Raw genomic sequence first — 14785 nt, 5'->3', positions numbered from 1 at the left:
CTGATCTGCCTAAAGCCTTGTAGAGTGTTGTGTGTGAATGGGTGAACACTGCGGAAAGCAGCCTCTGTTATTTATCCTGCATCTCTGAGAGGTGCCAGTACTACAAGAGAACTGAGCAGCATTTCAGAGGGGGGACAGCGAAGAGGACTGCAGCAGCTATAATGCCCAGGTTCCATGAGACATGTACTCCCACTGGGAAGAAGTCTTATAAACATGACCAGGAGGCATTGTGATAGTGTTGAAGACCGTTCTTGGGTTAAACCAGAGACAGAGGTGCCGTGGCAAGCCTTTTGAGAACCAGGCTGTGAGCTCTAAACTGAAAGAACAGCCTGTAAATTGTAAGTATAGGGAGCATCAGAAAACAGGGCCAATCTCTAGGCAACCTAATGAACACAACTGGCCTGTAGTAAGCTGCCTGATTGGCTACACAACCTGATTGGTGGGAAAAATCAGCAGACTGGCTCTTAAGCCCAGCAGCAGCTGTTTAGCGGCTGCTCAAAGCATTTGTTCACAGCTGTGATGGACTGTGCCTGCTTGTTCTCAGCTCTGCTCCTGCCTTGGCCCCAGCCTTGCCCTTGCCTTGCCTCACCTCACTCCAGATAACCTGGTCTAACCCACAGCTCTGATTCCTCATTTTGGACTCCACATGCCAGAGCCATGGGTCAGAGCTGGCCTTTGACTCTGGTTCTGACTCTGGGCTCCAATTCCTGGCATCCATCTTCTGCTCTGACCACTGGGCATGACTACCACTGTCCCAGTCACGTAACGATTTGAGCATCCCCAACACCAACAATAAGAGAACTAGAGCTGATACAGTGAATGTGGATTCTATAAAGGCCAATATCTCTCTGACAGCGATACCTGGGAGCCCTACAGACCTTGCAGGCCCAGGTTGCCTCCCTGCAAGTGCAAAATGTGGTTCTGCAAGCCATGCTGCCATCAGCAGTGATCCCTGCTCCCTGCAAGCCCAAGCTTCCCCTCACCTGACAAGTTCAACGGTGATGGCAACAAATTTCATGGCTTCAGTTTCTACTACATCCACAATTGTACCCCACTGATCAAGCCCAAGTGGGATTGATATCAGCCTCCTTACTGGGGAGGCCCTGGCTCAGGCATCTCCACTCCTGGAAGAATCAAGCGCATTTCTAGGACTGTTGGAAGACTTTGTTCAAGCTATGGCAGAGGTCTTTGATGATCCAGATCATGAGTATGTGGCCAAAGCCACACTTCAGGAGTTGTGTCAAGGATGCCAGGTTGTTGCTAAATATGCAACCGAGTTCTGACGCTTGGTAGTAGACATCAAATGGAACAAGGCGCCACCACCAACTCTGGCTGAGTTGGGGCCTGAGATCAGACTACGTTGACTGGAGAGAAAGTTTTCACATTACACAAAATAGAAATATTCACGTGGGTAGGAATAATACTCTTTTGGAGGGTGGGGGTGGGAATAGCTAAAGAACAGAATATTGGGTACTTTGGCCCTGAGAAGTCTCAAATGCAGGAATGGGACAAAGTAACAGATAGCAGCACAGTAGAAAGTAATGCAATAACTCCTCACTTAGCGTTGTCACGTTTAACGTTGTTGTGTCGCTGATCTATTAGAGAACATTCTCATTTAGAGTCGCGCAATGCTCCCTTATAATGTTGTTTGGCTGCTGCCTGCTTTGTCCACTACTTGCAGGAAGAGCAGCCCGTTGGAGCCAGCTGGTGGGGGCTTGGAATCAGGGTGGATGGGCAGCCCCCCTATCAGCTTCCCTAAGTTCCCTGTGTGGCAGCCGCCCAGCAGGCTATCAATTGCCCGGCAGTTCAGCTGTCCCTCCCCCCACTGCCATGTACTGCTCCTGCCCTCTGCCTTGAAGCTGCTCTCCAGAGCCTCCTGCTTGCTATGCGGGGGGTGGGGGGAAGAGGGGTGCTAATGTCAGGGTGTTTTCCTCCCCCTGCTCCTGCCTGTGCCCCCCCGTACACCATCTTCACAGAGCGGGGGAGAGACACGACAGGGCTCAGGACAGGGAGCTTGCTGCCAGCAGCTGCTGTCTCAGCTTGCTGAGCTATTTTAAAAGGCAGTGTACTTAGAGTGGGGTCAGAGTACTTAAAGGGGCAATTCACGTGTCTCTGTGTGCCCCTCCCTCCGCACCCTAGTGGTGCACTCCAGTCAGATAGCGTGGGTTTATCATCACATTCAGTTTCCGCAGAGAATGTTTGCAGCCACTGCCATGCATCTATTCTGTCCCCTCCCTCCATTTGTGCTGCCTTGTAGAGTGTGAGGCTACATTAACGGTAATGTGTTAACCTTTGAGGGCTCAGCCGAGTGCTAGTTCATCATTTAACAGCAAGGCATTCCCTGGAAAATATTATAGAATCATAGAAGATTAGGGTTGGAAGAGACCTCAGGAGGTCATCTAGTCCAACCCCCTGCCCAAAGCAGGACCAACACCAACTAAATCATCCCAGCCAGGACTTTGTCAAGCCGGGCTTTAAAAACCTCTAAGGATGGAGATTCCACCACCTCCCTTGGTAACCCATTCCAGTGCTTCACCACCCTCCTACTGAAATAGTGTTTCCTAATATTCAACTTAGACCTCCCCCACTGCTCCTTGTTCTGTCATCTGCCACCATTGAGAACAGCCTAGCTCCATCCTCTTTGGAACCCCCCATTCAGGTAGTTGAAGGCTGCTATCAAATCCCCCCTCATTCTTCTCTTCTGCAGACTAAATAACTCCAGTTCCCTCAGCCTCTCCTCATAAGTCATTTTCTCCAGACCCCTAATCATTTCATTGCCCTCCGCTGGACTCTCTCCAATTTGTCCACATCCCTGCTGTAGTGGGGGGACCAAAACTGGACACAATACTCCAGGTGTGGCCTCACTAGTGCTGAATAGAAGGGAATCATCACTTCCCTCGATCTTCTGGCAATGCTCCTACTAATACATATCCCTCCACTGACTCCACCAAGCTTCACAATTATCATTGCTGTGTACGGTATTAAACTGTTTGTTTAAAACTTATACTGTGTGTATATATATATGTGTATATAACATCTTTTGTCGGGCGAAAAACATTTCTCACACACACACACTTTTACTTCACTTAACATCGTTTCACTTAAAGTAGCATTTTTCAGGAACATAACTACAACGTTAAGCGAGGAGTTACTGTAACCAGTTCAGAATTGCCATGAGCTGCCTTACTAAGGAGGAAGGCAAGAGTGCCTCAGAGTAAGGGGAGTCTGCCCCAGGCAGAGCAGGCTGGATGGGAAGGGAGTGACTGGCAGGAGCTCTCATGTCTTCTGATGGAGATAAAATGTTGGTGGATCCAGCGGTTGCCAAATTAAAAAAAAAAATTACCACATTTGCTGCTTACATTTATTTTAAGTCAACAGGACAGTTACCCTAGAGTGGAGTATCTGAGGGATTATTTGTATGGTAAGAGCATATGGTGGCTATCACAGAAACTGCTGTGTTCTTAATCCATCCCTTTACTGGGTGGAGAGGATTAAAACCCTTGATTATTAAATCCAAGTATGAAATGTTCTATAACAAGCACTTAATTTTAGTCATAAGGCATTGGCCTGGAAACCACACAAAAAATCTCACTCTTACTGTGTTTGGAGGCTGAGAAATCAGACTAGTCCAGAATGAGTAGACTGACAGCAAAAAGGGTTTGCATTTTTTTACAACTGCCATTTGGAAATTAATTAAAATATGTATGTGAAAGTCTAGCACCATAAAAGTTCTTGGCACTAAATTGATATTAGAGCAGACAACTCAACATTTCAGTCCACCACCTCTCTTCCGAACCTTTTTTGGCACAACTAGCAACTACCCAGTCAGAGACTGGTCTCCTGTGTTTATATTTCAAACACTTAAGTTATTTCCTGTTGCTTTTTTTTTTCCTTTAGATAAAGATTTTAAAGGCTCAGCTACGTGCAACATCTTAAATTTTTTACGGTTTTCTTTGGAAAATACTTTTATAATCTGGTTAGAACTGTGTCTGATACTTTGACATCCTTGCCATTTTATTTTTCAGACACATTTGTTACTAGCCCCTGCCAATTTTTTTTCTTGTTCTGTACAAAGATGCCTCTGTCACTCTGAATTGTCAAAGCCGGAGCTTTGTAGCAATTCTGATATTGTAGCTGCAAAAGGAGCTACACTTCATGGAAAACTGTAAGGAAACAAATATCCCTATCTTCTATTTTTGAGGAGGGAGAGGTGTTTTGGGTTCTTGTTTCTTTAACAAAAAATGAAACGTTTGTCCTTGCAATTTAGCTGTTCCTGCAGCTTTTTCCCCAATGAAGTCCCATTGTGAAACTTTATGTAATTTGTATAATTAAATAAACAATTATGATGTATTGGAGGTTTATGATTTTGATGGGAGACGAAACAGGAGCTGCAAGCTAATGCTTGAAACCAAATTTTAGTAGGACCTCGACCTTGTCAATAATTTTGTGTCTGAAATTAATTGCACTTGCAAACAGCTTAAATGAGATGTTAAGTGACCTTTTTTCTGGCCATAAATAGCATTTGTATCCACAAATCAAGTGGCTGGATACCAAATGCTATTTGTTGCACCACAAAAGTGCAGGTGCTCAATTAGAGGGAGTTCTTGAGAATCTGGCCCTTAAACAATGACCCTGTTCTCATGCAAATATCAAGAAATGGGAAAAGTAGTAGAGAAAAAATAACACAGAAGCTTAAATATCTCAATAAAATAGTTGGTTTTCTATGAAATGGCAGCATCTCTTTAAATGCAGTTAAAATTCACTTAGAATTTATTACTCCATTACTAATTTGTAAGGTGCTATTACCACACACGTCTTGCAATGTATTCATACAGCAGCTATAAAACAATAGGGCCATGACCTTGATTAGGGTTCCAGGCTGCTTTATTATGCAAACATATAATACGCAAAGCTGAAATTATTTATATTTTAATAAAACAGTATAGGTAAAGTCAGGAAACGAAAATAGTGGAATTTGAAAATGGGAACAAGCTAGCTTGAATTTTCTATTAAATATATTTTTGAAAATAAATATGTGGAACCATACTTATGCCTTTTCCCATGTGTATATGTGTGGTTTACTAGTGGACACAGGCCTTCTTAACCATAATGGTCCATTTGTTTGTTTGCATATTAAAGGCTTCCAGTATAGAGAACAAACAAGACTGGATCAAGCACATCCGGGAAGTGATACAAGAAAGAACCATTCATCTGAAAGGAGCATTGAAAGAGCCAATCCACATCCCCAAAACAGCTCCAACAACTAAACAGAAAGGAAGGAGGTTAGAATTTGAATAACTTATTAAGAAGATGGGGATCATTTTTAAAGTGCCCCATCATGAAGGCCATATTTTAACTGCAATGATGGAATTTTCTGTAAAGACACAGTGTTCTCAGTACATTCCGTGACTTAAGCCAAGATAGGAGTCGTTGTTGGCTAGCGTTATCTTCAAGTGTGGTCCTTGTAAATTAAGCTGCAGTTGATCACAGTGAGGTACATGTTCAAATCTCTGCTCTAAATGCTCCCTTGGATTTTTCTGTGGTGCTGTTCTAAAAGGATGTGTTGTTTTGAAGTCAGTTCAGCAGCCTAGGAGGTGGGCATAGACCAGATGTACTCATTAAATTTTTACAGTATGTATTTTTTACTGAAGTTGCTTGTTTGTTTAAACCAGACTTCACACTCTGCAGTTTTGGTGAAATGGCTACCTGGGGGGTTCTCTTACTAAGATTCCTTGTGGTTGACTGCTGCTATATTTTTTTACAGCTTAAGTTGGACAAAGATAGTTAACTCAGTTCATTATATATTACAGTATAAAATAAAGTAATTAAGCAAATGTTGGGGTGCAAGGCAGGTCTTCAGCTGCTCTGTCTTAGGCACCCACTGCTGTAATATCTAGATGCCTTCCATTAGGGTTGCAGATAAGAACTGGCACCCTCTGCAACAGATGTGCTAACCAAATTCTGACAATTGGATTGTATGTTTGCAGAGATGGAGAGGACCTGGACAGTCAGGGAGATGGCAGCAGCCAGCCTGATACTATTTCAATTGCATCACGAACTTCCCAGAACACACTAGACAGTGATAAGGTAAGAGACATTAAGTGATATTCCATTTATTTTTTATTTTTTTAATTTTTTTTAGCAAATGGCATACAGTTTAGACTGAGGTATCACCAACTGTGTGTTGTTTCCCCTGAAGCATACTTCTGATAGTCTTCCTTCCTCCAGATTGGCTACATGCAATAAAGAATATGCATTTTAGTCCCTTGTCAATGGGGTATCATGGCTTAACACCATAGTCTTGAGGCAAGGCTTTCATTTATCCAAACTTATAAAATTCCTTTTCTCCACCCCAGAGTCATTTATAACTTTGACCCAAGGATGCATGATGGTGAAGATAAAGAGGGGACCTTTATTTTGTGTATGTGTTAAATCCGACTAACCTTCAAAGTTGTCCCTAATCTCTCTCTCTGAATCTTTCTGAAAATATACCTTGTGCCATTTGTGACAGCTAGGCAATACTGGCTATTGTGTCAAATAGGAATGTCAACTTTGAAAGGGCACAGTCTACCAACAGCTCAGATCAGCACAGTAAAATATTTTATAAAACGTGAAGGGGTTTACAACAGTCTAAATGTTTTAATAGGGTGGACTGTATCTGAGCCAGGCAGAAGTGTGCAAATCATCAGTGACATCCTAGGACAGCTAGGTGAGAGGGTTCTAAAAAGTGTTTAAATAATTATTTTCTCCTAGAGTCAGCCTTGCGTGCGTGCGCGCGCTCACACACACACACACACACACACACACACACACACAAAACATGGTTTCTGTACTGATGCAACAGTTCAAGTCTAATGGCAATTGAGACTTTTTGCTAAATGAGGAAGAGAAGGAAGCAGGCAAAAGGGTAAGTTCAGCTCCCTCAAAAATGCTTAGGGCTGATATTTATTGAATCTGCTGGGGAAGGGGGGCGATATCTACTTTTTGACTAGCTGCAATTGTGCCAGCAAGTGGTAGTCATTGGTTGTAGAGTTCATAGATCTTGGTGTCTACCTGAGCTCTAACACTGTTAGCCAGAAGCCTGCTATGTATTGTCAGGAAAGAAGAGGAAGGGGGAAATGTCTCAACAGCTTTTGTTTGTGATAGTTTCCTCTTCCATTTGGATAAAATCCACATTCTAATTTGAGCAAAAGCTGGAAAAGTGTGTACCTATACATCATTTACAAAATTGTACTGTATATACTTGCGTTCATCTATTGATATATACCGAGGAAGAGGACTAATGCATGGTATGGTCTTCAAACATAATCTTTCCTCCTCTATATTGGTTAGAGAAATGGCTAACTGTGTTTAGATGCACTTCTACCTAATAAGCTTTTCTGCACCAGTGTAATCTAGGATTTAGTAGGTATTGGTGTAAGTGAACTCATGGAGTTATAGGATATAATGTTTAGCAATCTCCACCCATATTTGAGTTTATAATGCCTGTTAAGTGGGTTGTTAGTAAGAAGTTTCTCCACAGATGTTATAGGGTGGAAGGCAATCAACATGTTAAGTTTAAGTCTTGAGGGAAGTTCATTCAGCCAAGCCTCTTAATAATTCTCACATGATGCATGAAGTATTGCTGTGAAATGAGGCTACAGATAAGCCACCCAATTTCCTAGGGAATACTACATCATAAATAACAGAAGAGGGCGTTTGGTTATGCTGGGAATGGATTGCATCACCTCTTTATTGTCCAGCGTGTGCTTCAAGTCAGCCGTTGCTCATATTCGTTCCTGTCTCAGCGAGACACTGGGAAAACAGAGACAGCATGTCATCTGGGTTTGGTGGGTTAACACAGTAGAACCTCGTTAATTCATACTGATGACTAGGAGTCCAACTGCAAATGACTTGCTTAAATAATGTATTGAAAGAAAAGAAAAATGACAAAAATAAGGCACTTTAATTTACTTTGACGGTTGTCACTGAGTTTTTGTATTTGCACTGAAAATGTTGTCTGGTATAATTGGTTTAAAAAAAAAAGAAAGAAAGAAATCTTAACAAAAAGGTAGTTCACTCCAGCATGCTGATATTAAACCATTGCTAAAAATTGCAGAGGCTGCCTTTGTTTGTGCAGATTTTCAAGTGTATGGATTAACCAAATGCAGATTATAAATGTTAATCAAAACTATCTCTGGATAACGAAAAAGACCTGCAATCAGGCAATCCAAAGTCTAGTGTTTTTTTTTTAAATAATTTTAATATGAGGCACAGTGAAAGGAGATGAGGCAGGAGGCCAGTGAAGTCTCTGAGGAATATGAATCATAAGTAATACATATATTTCATTTAGTGGGTTTGTAACTCGCTAGTTACAGTCCACTTGGGGCTGAAACTTGGCACATAATTTCTGAGCCTAAATACTTTTTTTTTAAAATGTTTAAATCACTTACACAATGAGGTAGTAAAAAGGAGGGTAGAGAGCTGAGACTTTAGGTACTTCTAATAAAAGGAGTTCAGCCAAAAAGCTGCTTCTTGCTAGATTAAAATTTAAAGACAGTTTAGACTACTAAACTACTAACTTTAGGTTATTTTCATTAAATTAGAAACAGATTAATTAAAAGTATCAACATGTAAAACACATTTTACCTAATTTAAAATAGTCATAATCAGGTGGTGAAACTACTCCACATTATATATTTCCATAATTTTATTTATGTGCTCTTCTTAAATCACATCACACCAAAAACTACATGGCAAATGCTCCCATGCTGCTCAACAGTTGACTAAACCCACTCATTTTGTCCAGTTATATTTGTATGCAAGTCATTTCTTTTACACATTCTGAGTAGAACAAATAAGCTGTCGCACAGTTTGAATATGAACGGTGTCAATTAAACTAGTGGTAAGCACGATGGATTCCAATGAACTGTTCACCCAAAAAGCAAGGATTTGTTTCATTTTTGCTCGACAGCAGCATAGGGTAAAGTAGAAATCTTTGTAACCTACAAACAATTAGGAAATGTCCAAGCTAGCCTTTACAAATGTGTTTACTTGGAACTGTTTGGCCATAACTTCACTCTGAGGTTAAAAAAAACCAACAACCTTAGTGGCTTAACTCTGGAACCTGATGGCCTGAGGAAGCCCCACCCCAGCAAGAGACTCTGGTGGGGCTGGAGAAAGGAGGGGCCAGGCCCTTGTTACCACTCATCAAGTCCTCTGTCGAGTCATGTGGGGGCTGAGTTCTCCCTCAGATCTGTCAGTGTGATGGTCTGGAGCAGAGATTGACCCGTGCCAGCTGAAACAGGGATGGTTTTCGGTTCTTGTTAAGCTTAGCTTATGGTGTGGGTGGCCTTTATTGCTATCACCCCAAGCCTGGGTAGAGGAACTGTGGTTTCTATTTAAGTGTGGGCCTAGGACCCTGTATCAACTTAATCTGCCTATAAAAAGTACCTTGGTGTTTGTAATAACAAGCTTCTGCACTGAACAGAAAACATTTTGCTTATTTGAGCCTGCCTCTGCTGGGTCTTGGTCATTAAGCTACTCTGTGCGACTTGCCAAACTTGTTTGAGAGGGATTGAACAGTCCTTATCTAAACCAAAAATTTTGTTTTACATACCTGGCTGTTCTCCATTTCTTCTGTGGACTGTCTGTATTATTTTGAAATTGCTGGCCCAGAGCATCTCTATTTTCCCCTCCCTTCCCCCATGGAAAGATGTTTTAGGAAGAGGGTCTGAGGAAGGGTAGCTACTTGAGCTGGTCAAAAATTAAGAGGGCGAGAGAGAGGGGCATGACAAATTCCTGAAAACATAGGCTTGGCCTACACTACAGAGTTAGGTTGATTTAATGCAGCTTATGTCAACCTAACTCTGTAAGCGTCTACACTAAAATGTAGCTACCACTGATATAACTCACTCACTCCACCGACTTAATAACTCCACCTCTACGAGAGGTGTAGCACTTCAGTTGACGTAGTTAAGTTGACGCAGTGTCATTGTGGACCCTGTGTTGCTTACATCGACTGTTGTTGCCTTTCAGAAACCATCCCACAATGCCCCACACTGGCAGGTACATTGGTGCAAGTGTTCCTGGTGAGGACACACACCGCCGACACAACGAGCGTAGTGTGGACGTGTAAAACTGATTCAATTACTGCGGTGTATTACTGTATGTCAACATAACTTAGGTCAACTTAACTTTGTAGTGAAGATTTGCCCATATGGAGTGAGCTGCAGTTGATTGCCCAGACCTTGAGATCTGTCCGAAAGCCTTGTCTTTCTATACTCTTTCCAGGCAGGTCTCTGGGCACAGTGCTGCCCACTTTTTGGGTTTCCATAATCGTGCACTTGAACGCTCACAGAGGATTTTAGAGCAATTTCTCCTTTTCCTATAGCCTTGTTTTGCTAACATGATCTTTGAAAAGGTGTGTGCAAGTGAGAATAACTTAAAATCATATAAAAGACTCTCTCTGCCCCTCCCCCCAAATGAGTACTTAAGATGGAATCTTAGGCCATGCTTACACTAGGGAAATCAGTTGGTAGCATAGCAAAAAATAGTTGTAGGAACAATTTAGTACATCCATACTACCAAGCCCGAATTGGTGCCATTTCCTCCACATTAGGGCTGTGTTGCACCAGCTGGCCTCTAGTGGTTCCTGTATTTGGCAAACTCCTCAGTCCCCCAGCTGAGTGTTTTGTTTCCCCTTGCCAGGTCCCCTTCAGTAATGTCTCCCGAAAACCCAGTATCTAGTTTGCCTCTTACGCCACAGCTCTTCTACTGATGATCTGCTTGTTGATACAGGAAAAAAAAGACAGCAACCATTGACCATTCTTCCCTTCCTGGAGTATCAGTAATGTCCCCTCTCTCCTAGCTGCCCTTCTCCTGAGGAAAACTGCATTCCTGAGGACAGCTACCAGAGTGCGGGCATTACTGAGGGCAGGGGACGGCATACGTGAGAGGAATAGAGCCAGGGGAAGGGGGATGATTGTAGATGAGAGGAAGAGAGGGCATTGTTTGGGGGAGCAGAAGTTGGTCTCTACATGTGATCCACACCTGGATGACTGACTGAAGAGCTGCAGAGCAGGAACTAGTGCATTTCAAGGGCCAGAAGGGGACTCTCAGATGGCTAACTACTTAATTACCAAGGTAGCTTCAATTTGTATCTCCCTATCAATAAAGTGTCCTTTGTACAGCAGGTCGGAGGCGCATTTGAGTTGAATAAGGGCATAGTAATTGATTACTCTCTCATTGTAGACAAGTCGTTAATGGCTGAAATGAAGGTTAGAACAGAGTTTTGGTAGCACCCTGAAAATATCTTTTAGCAGTTACCAGGCTTAGAAGTTTAGATGATGTAAAACATCCCAAGTTCCTTCAATTGGTCCTAATGCAGAGGAAATTAACTGTAGGCATGAGAGTATGTTGTGCAGTGGTATGTCAAATCTTTTCATGTTTATGGTGATTGAATTGGCAGTGATATTAAATGCTATTTCAAACAATCATATGGAAAATGGAAGGGGTAAGCGAGGGTTGGGGTGGGGTGGGAAGAGAGTCAATGTAGAGTGCTAGGATTACAGTTAGTTATATTGGCTACAGTGTGTAGGCATTCAGTAAAAATCTTGACTTCTGTCATCCTTCTTTATCAAGCAATTGCTCTTTGCAGCCTGCTCCGTGCAATCCACTCTGTGTGAAACTACTACACTCTGCGTTAATCTACAAGCATCTTTATATTTGTGTGCAGTTCTTGAAAGACAACAAAGTTTGATGCAGCAGGAGAGATCCGAAAGTACTTAGTGTATTAATTAGCAAAAGCAAGGGGGAAAGGGCTTCTATTAGTGATATTCACTTTCCTTTTTTCCTGCTCAGAACTGGCAGCGGAGAACTACCTACAACTGATCTTCAAAAGATGAGATTTTTTTAACTTCCTACTTTCCCCATGTCTTCTCTTTAGAGAAGACTAGTTGAAAACAAAGATGATTTCTGCCCTTCCAATCTGTAAATAGTCTGTTTTTGTACTGATGATACTAAACCAAAACCAATTACATTCTGTACAAGACCACTTATTTGCACACCTAGACATTATTCAAGCTTACCTTTTATGCTTTCTGCACTAAAAAGTTACTTTTTTCATGAAATCTTATATATGTAGTGTTAAGATGCAACATAATGTTAGATGGTATGGTCTAACTAAAACATGTGTAAGGTTCCTTTTAATAGACATCTCATATTTGTGTCGGATAGTGATTGTTTCCAGCATTGAAAGTCAAATGCCTTCTTGATGCAACTGCACTGAATTCATCAGATGTACATAAGGAGTGTATTTGGCCCATTTAATAATAATTTAAAAATAGGCACAAAATGTGAATCGTGTATAACATTAAGATGTTAATATTTCCCCTGGCATGTTCGTTAATGAAAAGAATTTCCTTCCTCTTAAGATATGTGATTTTGTCCATGCCTAGTTTTCATTTCTCATCTTGCCTCTGTCTTTCCAGCAACTCCCATCTTTCAAACTTATTCTCATCATTTATTTCATCAGGTCTTACTAATGCAGTTTACATAAGGGGTTTCTTGAGAGAAAAGGATGAATTTATGCAAAATATTTACAGTCCCTTCTGAAACTTAAACTGTGATTTAGGCGTTTTCAAAGTCCTAATGTCCTCATCAGTATAAATCAGTCTCCACTTTCCGGCATGTCTTCTTTTCTTCTCCCATCCAATCTAGAGATTCTTGCCAAAACTGTACAACACCAGCTGCTTGAGCTGTGCTCTTTATCACAGACACCCCTTCTTTTCCAACTGTGTTCGAGTGCTAAAGATGAATCTGCATTTATAAGCTGCATTAAGGAGAATAAAGGGCAAAAACAATTTAAAAAGAAAAACATTGGCTAACAGTTAAAATAATGTGGGGGAAATTAATGGGTGTTGTCTCAAATGTTGGACAGTTAAAAGTTGAAAATATTTTTATGTTCTTAAAATTATATTTTTCATGGTGATGGCTAGTGTTTCCAGATGAGATGGGTAGAGGGAGTAGAACTTAGTTCCTTCTGTTATTGACCATAGTGGAAAAGAGACTGCACTCACGTTCACCTATAGACATTGTGCAGAGCTGAGAACATGTTGTCAGCATTGGCATGCTGTAACCTGATGGTATGTCTTCACTGCAATGAAACACCTGCAGCTGACCTATGTCAGCTGACTCGGGCTCATGGGGCTTGTCCTGCAGGACTATAAAATTGCCATGTAGACTTTCAGACTTGGGCTGGCGTCCCAGCTCTGGGCCCCCATGCAAGGGGTGGGGGGCTCCCCAGAGTCTGGGCGAGTGTCTACCCTGAAATTTTATACCTCTGTAGTTCAAGCCCCATGAGCCAACACAGGCCAGCCACAGGTGTTTTATAGCAGTACAGCCATACCCTTAGAGTCTAATGCACAGGCTGTGTTGTGGACGTGAGTGTTATTGAATAGTTAAGATGAAAGGGACAGCTAACCAATACTATTGTTTGTTGGTTCCCACATAGGTAATCCATATTATCTCTGTTTGTTATACTCTTCTGTCCTAAGACTCTCACCAGTTGAAATATTTAGGGAAAATGAAATCTGTTGTTAGCTAACTTCTATTTAATTAAGGGAGGGGGAAGAAGGAACATCTGTGTGAAAGCAGAAAACTATAGGTATTCAGATCGGTTAATGCATGGTTTCCAAAAGTGGTGAAACTTGTTACTGATCTATGGTTAGGGTAGTGGGGAAGAGAGAATGTGCTTTTCATGAGAAAAAGTTTGGAGCCTTGCATTTGACACCTTATGAAGTTTGACTCTGTGGACTTTTTCTTAGACCTCTTCAGGCATACACATGTTTTCAATTGTTTCAGACTTAGTTTGAAGAGGGCTATAACATAAATCAGTGCCAGAAACCAAGGGAAGGCTCTTGACTTTTTCCCCTTTGGCATAACTTTGGGTGGACTAAAAGCTAATATAATGCAAAGGAAGAGGGGGAGGGTAGCAAGATATTTTTAACGAGTGAGAAGGTAGCATGTTTTGAAGCTGTGCACCTCATAACTTGAGCGCTGGGACTGTCTTGAAAGATGAAGTAGAAGCCGTGTGATTAATTTCTTGCCAAAACCAGGGAGTGGGGGAGGGGTTGCAGGCTACTGTACTTTCATTAATTATGAGAAACATAAGGTTTCTCTTTCTTCCCAAGAAAAATCACTCCACGCGCACACGCAACCAGGATTAGTTAACAAGATTGGCAGGCAGTGGTCATGGGAAAGTTCTGCAGACTGGCTGTCAGGGGTTAAGTCCTGTGGATGTGGCAGAGATTGGGAAGGAAGGATGGAATTAGTCTGTCTGTCTGGTGTCATGGGTTGCTTGGAAAGCACTTCCAAATTCTTATTTGGTGACAGAGCATTATCCTGGAGAAGAAAATTTCTATCTTGCATTTCAGTACAAGAAAATTAATTAAAACTGATTTATAAGTAATAATCCAGATGTGTATGTAGCCCTGTGTCTAAAGTATACATGACTTTCTGGTATCAGGATAAAAAGGAAATTTTAGTTGTAGCAAAATTAGGTAAGCAAATTTCAAGATTATAAAATGTTTGTGTAATAACCTCTGCAGTTACATTTTCTAGGGTAAGAACTATAAGGGAATAGTTGTCTTTCTTATCTGAGTATAAACTGGAAGAAACATTCCCTGATGCTATTGCACAATTACCCCCATGAAATATGGGGATTTTGTGTCTAAAATGTCTGATGTTTTCTACTATTGGACATTGCATACCAGATTAGATGAAACATTAATCTGTTCTGTTCTAG

At 41.5% G+C, this 14785-nt stretch overlaps 1 protein-coding gene across 1 annotated transcript in view; it reads left to right on the top strand.

Moving 5' to 3' along the window:
• TRIO (trio Rho guanine nucleotide exchange factor) overlaps positions 1–14785 on the top strand; it is a 404237-nt gene that overhangs the window by 288337 nt on the left and 101115 nt on the right. The window contains 2 exon segments of the mRNA XM_038392902.2: positions 5140–5282; positions 5988–6087. Coding sequence (XP_038248830.1) covers positions 5140–5282; positions 5988–6087 — 243 coding nt within the window.

The sequence above is a fragment of the Dermochelys coriacea genome, chromosome 2 (assembly GCF_009764565.3).
Source record: "Dermochelys coriacea isolate rDerCor1 chromosome 2, rDerCor1.pri.v4, whole genome shotgun sequence".
In the NCBI taxonomy this organism is placed as follows: Eukaryota; Metazoa; Chordata; order Testudines; family Dermochelyidae; genus Dermochelys; species Dermochelys coriacea.
The sequence above is the reverse complement of the archived record's forward strand: the minus strand, read 5'-3'. Positions and strand labels throughout refer to the sequence as shown.